The sequence below is a fragment of the Oncorhynchus kisutch genome, linkage group LG21, assembly GCF_002021735.2.
Source record: "Oncorhynchus kisutch isolate 150728-3 linkage group LG21, Okis_V2, whole genome shotgun sequence".
NCBI lineage: Eukaryota > Metazoa > Chordata > Actinopteri > Salmoniformes > Salmonidae > Oncorhynchus > Oncorhynchus kisutch.
In genome coordinates this window covers 33,848,774-33,866,746 of record NC_034194.2, presented here as the reverse complement: position 1 = coordinate 33,866,746, position 17,973 = coordinate 33,848,774, and the positions used below count along the sequence as shown (strand labels likewise).

The window sequence follows — 17,973 nt, the reverse complement described above, 5'->3', positions numbered from 1 at the left end:
AAAGTTGTAATAGTCGAAATCGTGTAGTGCATAATCAGTTCCTCTTGTCACGTTAGTCATTGCATACTTTCGAGAGCTATTTATAACTTTTCCAGAAATGTCCAAATCAGCTAGCCCATGTCAGCTGTTTTTTTATTTAAGGTTTTTAGCCCATAGATATTGTAATTTTTTTGTCACTCAAATATCACATGAATACACATTAGACATGCCAAAATGTATAGAATTGCAAGAACATTTGCTTTAAAACTGCAAAGTTTTCTTAGAAGTAGATGTGGCACGTGCGTGCGCAGTGGGGGCACGGGATGTTCCCCAATGCTGGAAGGGGGGCCCCCGAGTTAAAAAGTTTGGGAACACCTGGCCTAGTGTCAGTTGTTAATGTCGGTCTTCTGCTTACTTCCAGGTCTTGCCCAGTCTGGCTCCTGGGGCTGCTTTGACGAGTTCAACAGAATTGACTTGCCTGTGCTGTCTGTAGCTGCACAGCAGATCTACATTGTTCTCTCATCCCGTAAAGACCGCAAAACACAATTCATCTTCACCGACGGAGACTTAGTCAGTCTGAACCCAGAATTTGGGCTGTTTATCACCATGGTGAGTGGGAGGCAAGACAGCACAGCTTTGCCATTAGTCACTGAGTACAAGCACTTTGACAAGCAGCATGTATAAAGCTTTTGAATACCAACATGTTTTCTTGTTATTTCATAGAACCCTGGTTATGCTGGGCGTCAGGAGTTGCCAGAGAACCTGAAAGTTCAGTTCAGGACTGTGTCCATGATGGTGCCGGACAGACAGGTGGGTTGAGTTCCCTTCCCTCCAGTCAACTACCATACTGGGCAAAGAGTTCCTTTAACCATATGGGATTGCAACCTACTGTGTCTTAGCTGTCGGTCAACAATGTGTTCCTCATTGTTTTCCAGATCATCATGAGGGTGAAATTGGCCAGCTGCGGTTTCATTGAAAACGTTGTCTTGGCACAGAAGTTCTTTGTGCTCTACAAACTGTGCGAGGAGCAACTGACAAAGCAGGTGAATGCAGAGGCAGTCATTCCTGTCTGAAAGAACAAGAATAAATTAACTGCTACACTGAGACTGACAGTCAATCCATCCTATCAGGTCCACTATGACTTTGGTCTGAGGAACATCCTGTCTGTGTTGAGAACCCTGGGGGCCAATAAGAGAGCCCGACCTCAAGACACAGAGTCCAGCATTGTGATGAGAGTTCTGCGTGACATGAACCTCTCCAAACTGGTATGAAAAGAGACATCATCAGCAAAATGATTGATCCTCATTAGTATGTTTTTAGCATGCTAATGCTAACATGGTTTTAGCATGCGGATGCTAACATATTTTGTCTCTTTGGTGCTTCTCCCTGCCAGGTGGATGAGGACGAGCCTCTCTTCCTCAGTCTGATCAGTGATCTGTTCCCGGGGATCCAGCTGGACGGGAGCACCTACGCTGAGCTGCAGGTTGCCGTGGCCAACCAGGTGGAGCTGGCAGGCCTTGTTAACCACCCTTCGTGGAACCTCAAACTTGTTCAGGTGACACTTTTACTTCTGTGTTTAGTCACAAGTTCTGAATGCACTGGTGTGTAACCAAAGATATACAGTATATACACAATGTGAATGTATGTTTAAATGATTGATAAAATAAAAAAAATACAGTTACCCTCCAAAGAGGCTGAAATAAAAATGTGCTGTTGTGTGTGTCAGCTTTACGAATCGTCGCGTGTGCGTCACGGCCTGATGACACTCGGCCCCAGTGGGGCCGGGAAGACCGCAGTCATCAACATCCTGATGCGGGCCTTGAGCGAGTGCGGAACGCCCCACAGGGAGATGAGGATGAACCCCAAGGCCATCACGGCCCCCCAGATGTTTGGGCGTTTGGACGCCGCCACTAACGACTGGACTGACGGCATCTTCTCCACGCTGTGGAGGAAGACTTTAAAAACCAAGAAGGGTACAACTGTCTGACTCTGAATGCACCTTGGGATACAATATTGATATGGTTTTACCATCTGTGAGCAGATGAAGCAGTGTTCAAATGGTCCAACCTCTGAATAAGGGTTTTCTCTCGACGACCCAGCCACAGAGCTTCCAAGAGAGTAACAATTAGAAACATTTATGTTGGCTAGTCAATCTTCTGTGGGTGAACAAACTAAGTACCATGTTAAATATGTTTTTGGGAAACTCACCCCTTTTTGTTGTAGGAGAGAACATCTGGATAGTCCTGGACGGCCCTGTGGACGCCATCTGGATTGAGAACCTCAACTCTGTTCTGGATGACAACAAGACCCTGACCCTGGCCAACGGTGATAGGATCGTCATGTCCCCGGCCTGTAAGCTGGTGTTTGAGGTGCACAACATGGACAACGCCTCCCCAGCCACCGTATCCCGCGTGGGCATGGTCTTTATGAGCTCCTCGGCTCTCAGCTGGAGGCCTATACTGCAGGTATAGGTCTTATGCAATAACACAAACCATCCATGTTATGGTCAAAGTGTTCCATATTAATATACTCTGTGTGGATAGTGTAAGACTTCAAATCAAATCAAATCAAATTTTATTTGTAACATACACATGGTTAGCAGATGTTAATGCGAGTGTAGCGAAATGCTTGTGCTTCTAGTTCCGACAATGCAGTAATAACGAACAAGTAATCTAACTAACAATTCCAAAAAACTACTGTCTTATACACAGTGTAAGGGGATAAAGAATATGTACATAAGGATATATGAATGAGTGATGGTACAGAGGAGCATAGGCAAGATACAGTAGATGGTATCGAGTACAGTATATACATATGAGATGAGTATGTAAACAAAGTGGCATAGTTAAAGTGGCTAGTGATACATGTGTTACATAAGGATGCAGTCGATGATATAGAGTACAGTATCTACGTATGCATATGAGATGAATAATGTAGGGTAAGTAACATTATATAAGGTAGCATTGTTTAAAGTGGCTAGTGATATATTTACATCATTTCCCATCAATTCCCATTATTAAAGTGGCTGGAGTAGAGTCAGTGTCGTTGACAGTGTGTTGGCAGTAGCCACTCAATGTTAGTGGTGGCTGTTTAACAGTCTGATGGCCTTGAGATAGAAGCTGTTTTTCAGTCTCTCGGTCCCAGCTTTGATGCACCTGTACTGACCTCGCCTTCTGGATGACAGCGCGGTGAACAGGCAGTGGCTCGGGTGGTTGATGTCCTTGATGATCTTTATGGCCTTCCTGTAGCATCGGGTGGTGTAGGTGTCCTGGAGGGCAGGTAGTTTGCCCCCGGTGATGCGTTGTGCAGACCTCACTACCCTCTGGAGAGCCTTACGGTTGAGGGCGGTGCAGTTGCCATACCAGGCGGTGATACAGCCCGCCAGGATGCTCTCGATTGTGCATCTGTAGAAGTTTGTGAGTGCTTTTGGTGACAAGCCGAATTTCTTCAGCCTCCTGAGGTTGAAGAGGCGCTGCTGCGCCTTCCTCACGATGCTGTCTGTGTGAGTGGACCAATTCAGTTTGTCTGTGATGTGTATGCTGAGGAACCTAAAACTTGCTACCCTCTCCACTACTGTTCCATCGATGTGGATGGGGGTGTTCCCTCTGCTGTTTCCTGAAGTCCACAATCATCTCCTTAGTTTTGTTGACGTTGAGTGTGAGGTTATTTTCCTGACACCACACTCCGAGGGCCCTCACCTCCTCCCTGTAGGCCGTCTCGTCGTTGTTGGTAATCAAGCCTACCACTGTTGTGTCGTCCGCAAACTTGATGATTGAGTTGGAGGCGTGCGTGGCCACGCAGTCGTGGGTGAACAGGGAGTACAGGAGAGGGCTCAGAACGCACCCTTGTGGGGCCCCAGTGTTGAGGATCAGCGGGGAGGAGATGTTGTTGCCTACCCTCACCACCTGGGGGCGGCCCGTCAGGAAGTCCAGTACCCAGTTGCACAGGGCGGGGTCGAGACCCAGGGTCTCGAGCTTGATGACGAGCTTGGAGGGTACTATGGTGTTGAATGCCGAGCTGTAGTCGATGAACAGCATTCTCACATAGGTATTCCTCTTGTCCAGATGGGTTAGGGCAGTGTGCAGTGTGGTTGAGATTGCATCGTCTGTGGACCTATTTGGGCGGTAAGCAAATTGGAGTGGGTCTAGGGTGTCAGGTAGGGTTGAGGTGATATGGTCCTTGACTAGTCTCTCAAAGCACTTCATGATGACGGATGTGAGTGCTACGGGGCGGTAGTCGTTTAGCTCAGTTACCTTAGCTTTCTTGGGAACAGGAACAATGGTGGCCCTCTTGAAGCAATAATCCAGTGAAATTGTGAACAAATCTATCTAATTGGCCATTGTGTTCAATATCAGATATGTGCCAAATGGAAATATGCTTTGTGTTATAGACAAGAGTGTCAGGGTGGGGTAACTTTACATCAACGCAGTAAAAAAAAGCTTCAGATTCCCCTAATGTGCTTAATCCTCATGATGACCTATTATGACTAAGTATAATGTTCTGTATGTTGTAGGGATGGGCTTACAAACGCAGTGCAGTTGAGGCAGACAATATCATGAGTCTATACGACAAAGTCTTTGAGGATGCCTACGTGTACTTGAAGCAAAGCCTCAAACCCAAAATGGAGCTTTTGGAGTGCAATTATATCATGCAGGTATGAATTAAATGCCTTCGGTATTTTGTAACCTTAATTTAACCATCACTTTGTTCCAATATCGACACTAGCATATCACTTAGAATGAAGCCTTGTATTGGGCATGCATTCTAAGTGCTATTCAAGAGACTCTTGAGATAAAGAATTTAGCATTTTCCCTTTTTTATATACATATTATTACATATGATAACTGACCCCATGTCTGTGACTATATGTGTTCAGTCAGTGAACCTGCTGGAGGGCCTGATCCCCACCAAGGAGGCGGGGGGCCTGGTCAGCAGCATGCAGCTGGAGCGCCTCTTTGTCTTCTGCCTGATGTGGAGCGTGGGAGCCCTGCTGGAGCTGGAGGACAGGGAAAAGCTGGAGGCCTTCATCAGGGCCCACGAGAGCAAGGTGGACATTCCCAAAACACAGCCCGGAGAGACCATCTTCGAATATATGGTCAACCAGAACGGTATGTTTATATATAGCCCAAAAGGTCAGAAATCATAAAAATATATTGACAAAATTCCTTTTACAACCTGACCATGACGTCAAAAAAGAGTCATAATGACATCATTGCACTGTTTTGGCCCATGCCCACTGGGGCTGTTTTTCCTGGATCCCTATATGCCTTGGTTGCTGCACAGTAGTACAGTACTGCATGTGGACAGGGCTCTGTATATGATGCAGGCGTTTCTGTTTCAGGTGACTGGGACCATTGGAATAACTATGTGGTGGAGTACATCTATCCCACTGACTACGTGCCAGATTACGCCGCCATCCTGGTTCCCAATGTGGACAACACCAGAACCAGTTACCTTTTGGAGACTATTGCAAAACAGCGCAAGGTACTGTACACAGACACATTGGGTCAATTGGGTTAAGTCGTCTTGAAAACATTGTCGTGCCTTTGGCATCATTAAACTGAAGATGAATCTTTATCAAATGACTCTCTGTAATTATTATTACGCGATTAAACTAATTAATCATGTAACTGTAATTAACTAGGAAGTCAGGGCACCAAGGAAAATATTCAGATTACAAAGTTATACTTTTTCTAATATAACTTTTCAGATATTTTCATATCTGATCAATAGTCTTCTGATTAATGAATTCTTCTTTATTTTACCTCACGTTAGTCTCATTCCAAACATCGTAAATGGTTGGTTATCTGCACAAACCCAGTCTTCACTATGAGTCATCCATACATCAATTGTCTTAAAATGATTTTTTTACTAATTAAGCAATTCACAGAAATGCATAAACAAACAGTAGATAGTTACAAAGAAATGATAACGGAGTTTCCCTAGTGGGATAAACCGGCATCGCGGATTCGTGTACAAAAGGGAAGTGGGGGTGGACTGAGAAGACACCACACAGTTCATAATTATAACAATTGAAATGCTAATCATTGCACATGAACACTCACTCATTCGGGAACAATTGCAATCAATATATATATTTACGCTCAGTGTGTCGTCGGTGTCGTCGGAGAGTTTGTCCACCCTCTCCGTCGTGGTTAGAATGGATAGTTCAGAGTGACATTCATTCATGTCGTTATGGATAGATGTTTCGGCGGTTGTCGGTCTTCGCGTTCAATGATACCGAAATCCTAGCTGCAGACTAGTAACTAATATTAAAGACTTGTTCTTATTCTGTCGGTATCGATAGTCTAAGAGTTTAACCACGTGGGATGGTTAAAATATTCAGCAGTCTGGTCTCAAACCTTGGCCCTCTCGTTATCAAGGTAAGCTGGTCTGCAACCTTTGTCCGCTCGTAATTGAGAGCAACATGGTATGGTGATAGAAAACACAGGTGGGGTTTTATTCAGAACATCGAAAAGGGCCATCTCATGACGCCCGGTCCTGTCTATGCCCCTGGGAGCGTGCCAAGGACTTAGTGAGACTTTTTTTAAAATCACATCACACAATTTCACAAACAATATCATCCACACTCATTAATCTTATATAGAGCTATATACAGCTTTATGGTAATGTGGCCGTATTGTCTCCCATGAGTTTCACAACATTTTACCAAATGGACCAGTTAGTAGCTGGATTCTTCACCGATCTTTTATACCTTCTCCAGAACACAAATGTTGTTCGGACCTCAAGTTCTGTGAGGTGGAAGAAATTATTTTGTTCTCTATGAAAATTCACTCTGTCTCTATACTATGGCCTTGAGGAGATAATTGACCTCTCTCTGACCACAGCAGCCTGGGTGTAGGAGACAGGGAGAGGGGGATGGGGCTTGCTTTACCCAAAGAGGGCAACGTCATGACAACATGTTGGTGTAATCAACGTAATTTTTTTGACAGGCTGTGTTGCTTATCGGTGAACAAGGAACTGCCAAGACAGTGATGATTAAAGGCTACACCAACAAGTACGACCCTGAGACAGACCTGTCCAAATCACTGAACTTTTCTTCTGCTACTGAGCCTACAATGTTTCAGGTGAGATATGTATACATTATATACATTACCCAGTATACATTACACCATATAGTACAGTATTACATAGCCTACATTACATAGAGAAGATGATTCAGTGCTATTGCTCAACTAATTTGGAGGAAGGATTGTTTACATATATTTTACATTTGTATCTAAAAGCATAATAAAAGCATAATTTAAATGCATATTTATGACATTTTGGCCTTACCCAGGCCTCATTTAAGACTCCATAATGTTTGGTGTCATATGAAGCTCTACCGCTCGTTCTGTAATATGAGTATTTGGATTTGATATATATATATTTTTACATTCATTTATGAATATTGGAAAATATAAACTAGAATATAGAAAAAACTATTTGATTAGGCATTTTTTTAATATATATTGTTGAACATACAGTGGGGCAAAAAAGTATTTAGTCAGTCACCAATTGTGCAAGTTCTCCCACTTAAAAAGATGAGAGAGGCCTGTAATTTTCATCATAGGTACACTTCAACTATGACAGACAAAATGAGAAAAAAAAATCCAGAAAATCACATTGTAGGATTTTAACTTCTTCTTTAAGAGGCTCCTCTGTCCTCCACTCATTACCTGTATTAATGGCACCTGTTTGTACTGTTATACTGTTATCAGTATAAAATACACCTGTCCACAACCTCAAACAGTCACACTCCAAACTCCACTATGGCCAAGACCAAAGAGCTGTCAAAGGACACCAGAAACAAAATTGTAGACCTGCACCAGGCTGGGAAGACTGAATCTGCAATAGGTAAGCAGCTTGGTTTGAAGAAATCAACTGTGGGAGCAATTATTAGGAAATGGAAGACATATAAGACCACTGATAATCTCCCTCGATCTGGGGCTCCACGTAAGATCTCACCCCGTGGGGTCAAAATGATCACAAGAACGGTGAGCAAAAATCCCAGAACCACATGGAGGGACCTAGTGAATGACCTGCAGAGAGCTGGGACCAAAGTAACAAAGCCTACCATCAGTAACACACTATGCTGCCAGGGACTCAAATCATGCAGTGCAAGACGTGTCCCCCTGCTTAAGCCAGTACATGTCCAGGCCCGTCTGAAGTCGATCTGAATCCAAGATGGCGTAGCAGTAAGTCGTCCTGTCGTGTCGTGTCCCTGTATATTTTGTTTATATTTTGTTTATTTTTCGTTTTTTTACATATTTTTCGTTTTTTACATAGCTATCCCTTTAAAAACATTTTGCTAAACCTAAGCTTCCAAATACGCTGGATCTTCACAACTAGCTATCTAGCTAAACCGCAACCCTGGACGATTACCCCTGGCTAGCGTTTCCACCCACTTAGCTTGAAGCTAGCCCGGCCTGCGCTACCACCGTAGCATACTCCTGAGCTACAATACCCGGGCCCACGACCGGTCTATCGATGTCACCGCATGAAGAGGAATAAACAGACTCACCCCATCGCGACGTCCCCCAAAGGCTAACTCTCTAGCCCTCGCTATCTCCCTGCTTGCTAATTCGGCCTGCTAACTGCTAGCTTGTCCAGCTCCGGTCCGCTAACTGCTACCTTGTCTAGCCCGGGCCTACAAACTGTTAGCTTGTTAGCACAGGCCTGCTAACCGCCTGAATCGCCGCGTCCCAAACGCCCACCGGACCCATATTTACTTTCTATCTCTTTTGACTTTTAATTTGTTTATACCTTCCGGAAACCTGCCTCACCCAATGTGATACGGAATCGCAATTATTTTTTATTTATTTTTAGAACACACTCAAGAACCTCCAGAAGCTAACCAGCTAACTAGCTACAAGCTATTTAGTCATTGTTCGTTTTTTTAACCTGGATAACACTCGCCAGTCCAGCTTCCCTTCCCCATCCACCGCTGCCCCCTGGACACTGATCTCTTGGCTACATAGCTGATGCACGCTGGACTGTCCATAAATCACGGTACTCCATTCTGCTTGTTTGTTCTATCTGTTGGCCCCGATGCCTAGTCTACGCCATTTTACCTGCTGTTGTTGTGCTAGCTGATTAGCTGTTGTCTCACCTACTGTTTTAGCTAGCTTTCCCAATTCAACACCTGTGATTACTGTATGCCTCGCTGTATGTCTCTCTCAAATGTCAATATGCCTTGTATACTGTTGTTCAGGTTAGTTATCATTGTTTTAGTTCACAATGGAGCCCCTAGTTCCACTCTTCATACCCCTGATAACTCCTTTGTCCCACCTCCCACACATGCGGTGACCTCACCCATTACTACCAGCATGTCCAGAGATACAACCTCTCTCATCATCACCCAGTGCCTGGGCTTACCTCCGCTGTACCCGCACCCCACCATACCCCTGTCTGCGCATTATGCCCTGAATATATTCTACCATGCCCAGAAACCTGCTCCTCTTATTCTCTGTCCCCAACGCTCTAGGCGACCAGTTTTGATAGCCTTTAGCCGCACCCTCATACTACTCCTTCTCTGTTCCGCGGGTGATGTGGAGGTAAACCCAGGCCCTGCATGTCCCCAGGCACCCTCATTTGTTGACTTCTGTGTTCGAAAAAGCCTTGGTTTCATGCATGTCAACATCAGAAGCCTCCTCCCTAAGTTTGTCTTACTCACTGCTTTAGCACACTCTGCTAACCCTGATGTCCTTGCTGTGTCTGAATCCTGGCTCAGGAAGGCCACCAAAAATTCAGAGATTTCCATACCCAACTATAACATCTTCCGTCAAGATAGAACTGCCAAAGGGGGAGGAGTTGCAGTTTACTGCAGAGATGGCCTGCAAAGTAATGTCATACTTTCCAGGTCCATACCCAAACAGTTCGAACTACTAATTTTGATAATTACTCTCTCCAGAAATAAGTCTCTCACGGTTGCCGCCTGCTACCGACCCCCCTCAGCTCCCAGCTGTGCCCTGGACACCATTTGTGAATTGATCGCCCCCCATCTAGCTTCAGAGTTTGTTCTGTTAGGTGACCTAAACTGGGATATGCTTAACACCCCGCCAGTCCTACAATCTAAGCTAGATGCCCTCAATCTCACACAAATCATCAAGGAACCCACCAGGTACAACCCTAACTCTGTAAACAAGGGCACCCTCATAGACGTCATCCTGACCAACTGGCCCTCCAAATACACCTCCGCTGTCTTCAACCAGGATCTCAGCGATCACTGCCTCATTGCCTGTATCCGCTACGGAGCCGCAGTCAAACGACCACCCCTCATCACTGTCAAGCGCTCCCTAAAACACTTCTGTGAGCAGGCCTTTCTAATCGACCTGGCCCGGGTATCCTGGAAGGACATTGACCTCATCCCGTCAGTTGAGGATGCCTGGTCATTCTTTAAAAGTAACTTCCTCACCATTTTAGATAAGCATGCTCCGTTCAAAAAATGCAGAACTAAGAACAGATACAGCCCTTGGTTCACCCCAGACCTGACTGCCCTCGACCAGCACAAAAACATCCTGTGGCGGACTGCAATAGCATCGAATAGTCCCCGTGATATGCAACTGTTCAGGGAAGTCCGGAACCAATACACGCAGTCAGTCAGGAAAGCTAAGGCCAGCTTCTTCAGGCAGAAGTTTGCATCCTGTAGCTCCAACTCCAAAAAGTTCTGGGACACTGTGAAGTCCATGGAGAACAAGAGCACCTCCTCCCAGCTGCCCACTGCACTGAGGCTAGGTAACACGGTCACCACTGATAAATCCATGATTATCGAAAACTTCAATAAGCATTTCTCAACGGCTGGCCATGCCTTCCGCCTGGCTACTTCAACCTCGGCCAACAGCTCCGCCCCCCCCGCAGCTCCTCGCCCAAGCCTCTCCAGGTTCTCCTTTACCCAAATCCAGATAGCAGATGTTCTGAAAGAGCTGCAAAACCTGGACCCGTACAAATCAGCTGGGCTTGACAATCTGGACCCTCTATTTCTGAAACTATCTGCCACCATTGTCGCAACCCCTATTACCAGCCTGTTCAACCTCTCTTTCATCTCGTCTGAGATCCCCAAGGATTGGAAAGCTGCCGCAGTCATCCCCCTCTTCAAAGGGGGAGACACCCTGGACCCAAACTGTTACAGACCTATATCCATCCTGCCCTGCCTATCTAAGGTCTTCGAAAGCCAAGTCAACAAACAGGTCACTGACCATCTCGAATCCCACCGTACCTTCTCCGCTGTGCAATCTGGTTTCCGAGCCGGTCATGGGTGCACCTCAGCCACACTCAAGGTACTAAACGACATCATAACCGCCATCGATAAAAGACAGTACTGTGCAGCCGTCTTCATCGACCTCGCCAAGGCTTTCGACTCTGTCAATCACCATATTCTTATCGGCAGACTCAGTAGCCTCGGTTTTTCGGATGACTGCCTTGCCTGGTTCACCAATTACTTTGCAGACAGAGTTCAGTGTGTCAAATCGGAGGGCATGCTGTCCGGTCCTCTGGCAGTCTCTATGGGGGTGCCACAGGGTTCAATTCTCGGGCCGACTCTTTTCTCTGTGTATATCAATGATGTTGCTCTTGCTGCGGGCGATTCCCTGATCCACCTCTACGCAGACGACACCATTCTATATACTTTCGGCCCGTCTTTGGACACTGTGCTATCTAACCTCCAAACAAGCTTCAATGCCATACAACACTCCTTCCGTGGCCTCCAACTGCTCTTAAACGCTAGTAAGACCAAATGCATGCTTTTCAACCGGTCGCTGCCTGCACCTGCATGCCCGACTAGCATCACCACCCTGGATGGTTCCGACCTAGAATATGTGGACGTCTATAAGTACCTAGGTGTCTGGCTAGACTGCAAACTCTCCTTCCAGACTCATATCAAACATCTCCAATCGAAAATCAAATCAAGAGTCGGCTTTCTATTCCGCAACAAAGCCTCCTTCACTCAAGCCGCCAAGCTTACCCTAGTAAAACTGACTATCCTACCGATCCTCGACTTCGGCGATGTCATCTACAAAATGGCTTCCAACACTCTACTCAGCAAACTGGATGCAGTCTATCACAGTGCCATCCGTTTTGTCACTAAAGCACCTTATACTACCCACCACTGCGACTTGTATGCTCTAGTCGGCTGGCCCTCGCTACATATTCGTCGCCAGACCCACTGGCTCCAGGTCATCTACAAGTCTATGCTAGGTAAAGCTCCGCCTTATCTCAGCTCACTGGTCACGATGGCAACACCCATCCGTAGCACGCGCTCCAGCAGGTGTATCTCACTGATCATCCCTAAAGCCAACACCTCATTTGGCCGCCTTTCGTTCCAGTACTCTGCTGCCTGTGACTGGAACGAATTGCAAAAATCGCTGAAGTTGGAGACTTTTATCTCCCTCACCAACTTCAAACATCAGCTATCTGAGCAGCTAACCGATCGCTGCAGCTGTACATAGTCTATTGGTAAATAGCCCACCCTTTTCACCTACCTCATCCCCGTACTGTTTCTATTTATTTACTTTTCTGCTCTTCTGCACACCAATATCTCTACCTGTACATGACCATCTGATCTTTTATCACTCCAGTGTTAATCTGCAAAATTGTAATTATTTGCCTACCTCCTCATGCCTTTTGCACACATTGTATATAGACCCCCCCTTCGTTTTCTACTGTGTTATTGACTTGTTAATTGTTTACTCCATGTGTAACTCTTTGTTGTATGCTCACACTGCTATGCTTTATCTTGGCCAGGTCGCAGTTGCAAATGAGAACTTGTTCTCAACTAGCCTACCTGGTTAAATAAAGGTGAAATAAAAAAATAAATAAAAAAAGTTTGCTAGAGAGCATTTGGATGATCCAGAAGAAGATTGGGAGAATGTCATATGGTCAGATGAAACCAAAATATAACTTTTTGGTAAAAACTCAACTCGTCGTGTTTGGAGGACAAAGAATGCTGAGTTGCATCCAAAGAACACCATACCTACTGTGAAGCATGGGGGTGGAAACATCATGCTTTGGGGCTGTTTTTCTGCAAAGGGACCAGGACGACTGATCCTTGTAAAGGAAAGAATGAATGGGGCCATGTATCGTGAGAATTTGAGTGAAAACCTCCTTCCATCAGCAAGGGCATTGAAGACGTTTGACCTCTGTCATTGCCAACAAAGTATTGAGATAAACTTTTGTTATTGACAAAATACTTATTTTCCACCATAATTTGCAAATGAATTCTTTAAAAATCCTACAATGTGATTTTCTGGATTTTTTTCTTCTAATTTTGTCTGTCATAGTTGAAGTGTACCTATGATGACAATTACAGGCCTCTCATCTTTTTAAGTGGGAGAACTTGCACAATTGGTGAATGACTAAATACTTTTTTGCCCCACTGTATATCATTGCACATCCTGCAAATCACCAGCAGAGGGTGACCATTTTGAATACATTTTCACATTCACTCTTCATGCTCACAAATTGGATCATAACTCTAAAATGAACTTTTATATGTCTGTGTAGAGCATATTATGTTCAACAATATATGAAAACAAAAAATACTACTCATTACAGAGCAAGCGGAAAAGCTTCATAAAACACCAATTTTTGTTCTGTAGCACATACAGATGAAACAATGTAGTCTTACATTAAAGGAGGCCTGAGTAAGGCCAAAATGTTAGAAATATGCCAACTTTGATAAATTATTTCTCAATTATGCTTTTGGATAAAATGCCAAATATATAACAATCCTTCTTCCAAAAGACCATTGTATGGATAAAATTTCATGAAAATCCCCCAAATCATGGTCTTTTTTGTCCTGGTTTCATGAGGAATCACTTTATTGTGTTTCTGTGTAGTAATAGAAGTGTTGTATCATAGCGCACAGTGGAGAGCTACATTGAGAAGCGAATGGGTAGCACCTACGGACCTCCTGGAGGACGCAGAATGACCATCTTTGTGGATGACATCAACATGCCCATTGTCAATGAGTGGGGCGACCAGGTACTGTAGTCATAGCATTTCAATTCAACCCATCCATATAGCAGTGGTGTAAAGTACTTAATTAAAAATACTTTGAAGTACTACTTAACAAATTTTTGGGGGTAAATGTACTTTACTATTTATATTTTTGACAACTTTTACTTTTACTCCACTACATTCCTAATGAAAATATTGTACTTTTTACTCCATACCAATTTCAACCAAAAGTACTCGTTACATTTTGAATGCTTAGCAGGACAGGAAAATGGTTAAATTCACACACTTATCAAGAGAACACTTGTTCATCCCTACTGCCTCTGGTCTGGCGGACTCACTAAACACAAATGCATCTTTTGTAAATAATGTCGGAGTGTTGGAGTGAACCCCTGGCAATCCATACATTTTAAAAACAAGGACATGGTCTTGTCTGCTTTGCTTAATATAAGGAATTTAATATGATTTATACTTTTACTTTTGAAACGTAAGTATATTTTTTCAATCACATTTACTTTGATACTAAAGTATATTTAAAACTAAATACTTTTAGACTTTTACTGACTTTCACTTTTACTTGAGTAACGTTCTGTTAAGGTATCTATACTTTTATTCAAGTATGACAATTGGGTACTTTTTCCGTCACTGCCATATAGCCATCACTGAAGCAGGGCTCTGGACTAACTTTTTCCCCTGGTGGTACTGATGCCACTAACTTTTCAGTTAAAGGGACTGGCCCATGATTTGGTTACACACAAAATAAATTGCGGTGTCACACAATAGAAAAAATGTGTAATCAATTCAAAGTGACAACAGGCATTTACAATGGTTTGCAGAAGTAACTGACTCCCTTGTTTGTGTTTGTTTATTTTGCACACAGATCACCAACGAGATAGTCCGTCAGATGATGGAGATGACTGGCATGTACAGTCTGGACAAACCAGGAGACTTCACCACCATTGTGGACATGCAGATGCTGGCTGCTATGATTCACCCTGGGGGAGGCAGGAATGACATCCCCCAGAGACTGAAGAGACAGTTTACCGTGTTCAACTGTACCCTGCCATCCAACACCTCCATTGACAAGATCTTTGGTAAGCTACTCACCTCTGAATTAACAACTGACTGGCTGTGATGCAGCAATCAAATTATGCAATATCACACTGTTAGGTTCTAAATCAACCTTATAAAATGTCACAGGCGCATAATAAAGCTCAAACCAAGTTTATTGCCCCATTGGGTCATACAGCTGCATAAGGCAAATACATATTTCCACCAGTGGTAATATATATACCCCAATTTGGGTTGAGTCTCCTCCTCTCTAAACATTACATCTTTATTACTAGGCAGGAAGTTAAGTGATACGGGCCACAAACTGTTCCTTCTCCCGTAAGGTCACCTGACCTCGACCCCCTTCCTCACTAATCCACATCTCTCAATCCTTATCAGTGCATGCCACATGTGATTATCTTTCTTTCACTCAGTACATTCCAAGCTTAATTACATCCACAATATCCATTCCTCCTGCAGATAACCATTAACTTCTGGTGTAGACCCTAGACTATGGCACCCCTCATGTCTCAAGTATAACTGATGACTAACAATATTTAAAGTTTAGAAATCCGAACCCATCAACACACACACACACACAAAAGAGTACTTTATGTGTCTCTATTCCCACAGGTATCATGGGCTGTGGATACTTCCACGAATGCAGGGAGTTCAAGTCTGAGATTTCTGAGACAGTGAAATATCTGGTCTCCGCTGGTAGGATCCTGTGGCAGTGGACCAAGGTAAGCACTGTCCCAATATCAGAATTAATGCTTTACTGAATATATTTAACCTGGTCCCAGATCTATTTGTGATGTTTGGCATACTAACGACCATAGTAATTGACCCTTCGCTAAGCCCCCCTCCTTGGTTACCGTTGCAACCTCGGACAAGATTTTCCTGTGAAGCCCAATTCCCCACTCAAACCACTGGAGAAAACCCTTCAAAATGATCTCAGAATGTGTTTTTAATAGACAATGAATTTAAACACAGACTACCACTTGCTCAGGTATGTGGTGGTGGAATGTCATTACAATTACTTCACGGGAACCTGGTAACGTTTGTAGTGTGGCTAGCCACAAGATGGCTCTGACTATGCACTATCAGAATGCAGTCAAATCAAATTAAATGTATTTATATAGCCCTTCTTACATCAGCTGATATCTCAAAGTGCTGTACAGAAACCCAGCCTAAAACCCCAAACAGCAAGCAATGCACGGTGGCTAGGAAAAACTCCCTAGAAAGGCCAAAACCTAGGAAGAAACCTAAAGAGGAACCAGGCTATGAGGGGTGGACAGTCCTCTTCTGGCTGTGCCGGGTGGAGATTATAACAGAACGTGGCCAAAATGTTAAAATGTTCATAAATGACCAGCATGGTCAAATAATAGTAATCACAGTGGTTGTCGAGGGTGCAACAGGTCAGCACGGCCAGGTGGACTGGGGACAGCAAGGAGTCATCATGCCAGGTAGTCCTAGGGCTCAGGTCCTCTGAGAGAAAGAAAGAAATAATTAGAGAGAGCATACTTAAATTCACACAGGACACCGGATATGACAGGAGAAATACTCCAGATATAACAGACTAAACCTAGCCCCCGACACATAGGGCCAAACAGGCAGGATATAACCCCATCCACTTTGCCAAAGCACAGCCCCCACACCACTAGAGGGATATCTTCAAATACCAACTGACCATCCTGAGACAAGGCCGAGTTTAGCTCACAAAAATCTCCGCCACGGCACAACCCAAGGGGGGGGCGCCAACCCAGACAGGAAGACCACGTCAGTGACTCAACCCACTCAAGTGGCGCACCCCTCCTAGGGACGGCATGGAAGAGCACCAGTAGGCCAGTGACTCAGCCCCTGTAATAGGGTTAGAGGCAGAGAATCCCAGTGGAGAGAGGGGAACCGCCCAGGCAGAGACAACAATGGTAGTTCATTGCTCCAGTGCCTTTCCGTTCACCTTCACACTCCTGGGCCAGACTACACTCAATCATATGACCCACTGAAGAGATGAGTCTTCAGTAAAGACTTAAAGGTTGAGACCGAGTCTGCGTCTCTCACATGGGTAGGCAGACCATTCCATAAAAATTGAGCTCTATAGGAGAAAGCCCTGCCTCCAGCTGTTTTCTTAGAAATTCTAGGGACAATTAGGAGGCCTGCATCTTGTGACCGTAGCGTACGTGTAAGTATGTACGGCAGGACCAAATCAGAAAGATAGGTAGGAGCAAGCCCATGTAATGCTTTGTAGGTTAGCAGTAAAACCTTGAAATCAGCCCTTGCCTTAACAAGAAGCCAGTGTAGGGAGGCTAGCACTGGAGTAATATGATCACATTTTTTTGTTCTAGTCAGGATTCTAGCAGCTGTATTTAGCACTAACTGAAGTTTATTTTGTGTTTTATCCGGGTAGCCGGAAAGTAGAGCATTGCAGTAGTCTAACCTAGAAGTGACAAAAGCATGGATTAATTGTTCTGCATCATTTTTGGACAGAAAATGTCAGATTTTTGCAATGTTATGTAGATGGAAAAAAGCTGTCCTTGAAACAGTCTTGATATGTTTGTCAAAAGAGAGATCAGGGTCCAGCGTAACGCTGAGGTCCTTCACAGTTTTATTTGAGACGACTGTACAACCATCAAGATTAATTGTCAGATTCAACAGAAGATCTCTTTGTTTCTTGGGACCTAGAACAAGCATCTCTGTTTTGGCTGAGTTTAAAAGTATAAAGTTTGCAGCCATCCACTTCCTTATGTCTGAAACACAAGCTTCCAGTGAGGGCAATTTTGAGGCTTTACCATGTTTCATCAAAATGTACAGCTGTGTGTCATCCACATAGCAGTGAAAGTTAACATTATGTTTCCGAATGACATCCCTAAGAGGTAAAATATATAGTGAAAACAATAGTGGTCCTAAAACAGAACCTTGAGGAACACCGACATTTACAGTTGATTTGTCAGATTACAAACCATCCACAGAGACAAACTGATATATTTCCGA

The 17,973-nt window shown here is 44.2% G+C and overlaps 1 protein-coding gene across 3 annotated transcripts in view; it reads left to right on the top strand.

Annotated features, from left to right (window-relative positions):
• Window positions 1-17,973, top strand: part of LOC109866342 (dynein heavy chain 8, axonemal) — a 63,591-nt gene that overhangs the window by 18,571 nt on the left and 27,047 nt on the right. For all 3 annotated transcript variants that reach the window (XR_004204603.1, XM_031800080.1, XM_031800079.1), the window contains 14 exons: window positions 401-588; window positions 703-789; window positions 915-1,022; window positions 1,110-1,244; window positions 1,373-1,534; window positions 1,706-1,952; window positions 2,203-2,444; window positions 4,493-4,633; window positions 4,856-5,087; window positions 5,321-5,463; window positions 6,933-7,067; window positions 13,837-13,959; window positions 14,813-15,026; window positions 15,616-15,725. Coding sequence is in view for 2 of the 3 variants with exons in the window: in XM_031800080.1 (XP_031655940.1) it covers window positions 401-588; window positions 703-789; window positions 915-1,022; window positions 1,110-1,244; window positions 1,373-1,534; window positions 1,706-1,952; window positions 2,203-2,444; window positions 4,493-4,633; window positions 4,856-5,087; window positions 5,321-5,463; window positions 6,933-7,067; window positions 13,837-13,959; window positions 14,813-15,026; window positions 15,616-15,725 (2,267 nt within the window). In the remaining variant the exon portion in view is untranslated. The remainder of the gene's footprint in view (window positions 1-400; window positions 589-702; window positions 790-914; window positions 1,023-1,109; window positions 1,245-1,372; window positions 1,535-1,705; window positions 1,953-2,202; window positions 2,445-4,492; window positions 4,634-4,855; window positions 5,088-5,320; window positions 5,464-6,932; window positions 7,068-13,836; window positions 13,960-14,812; window positions 15,027-15,615; window positions 15,726-17,973) is intronic.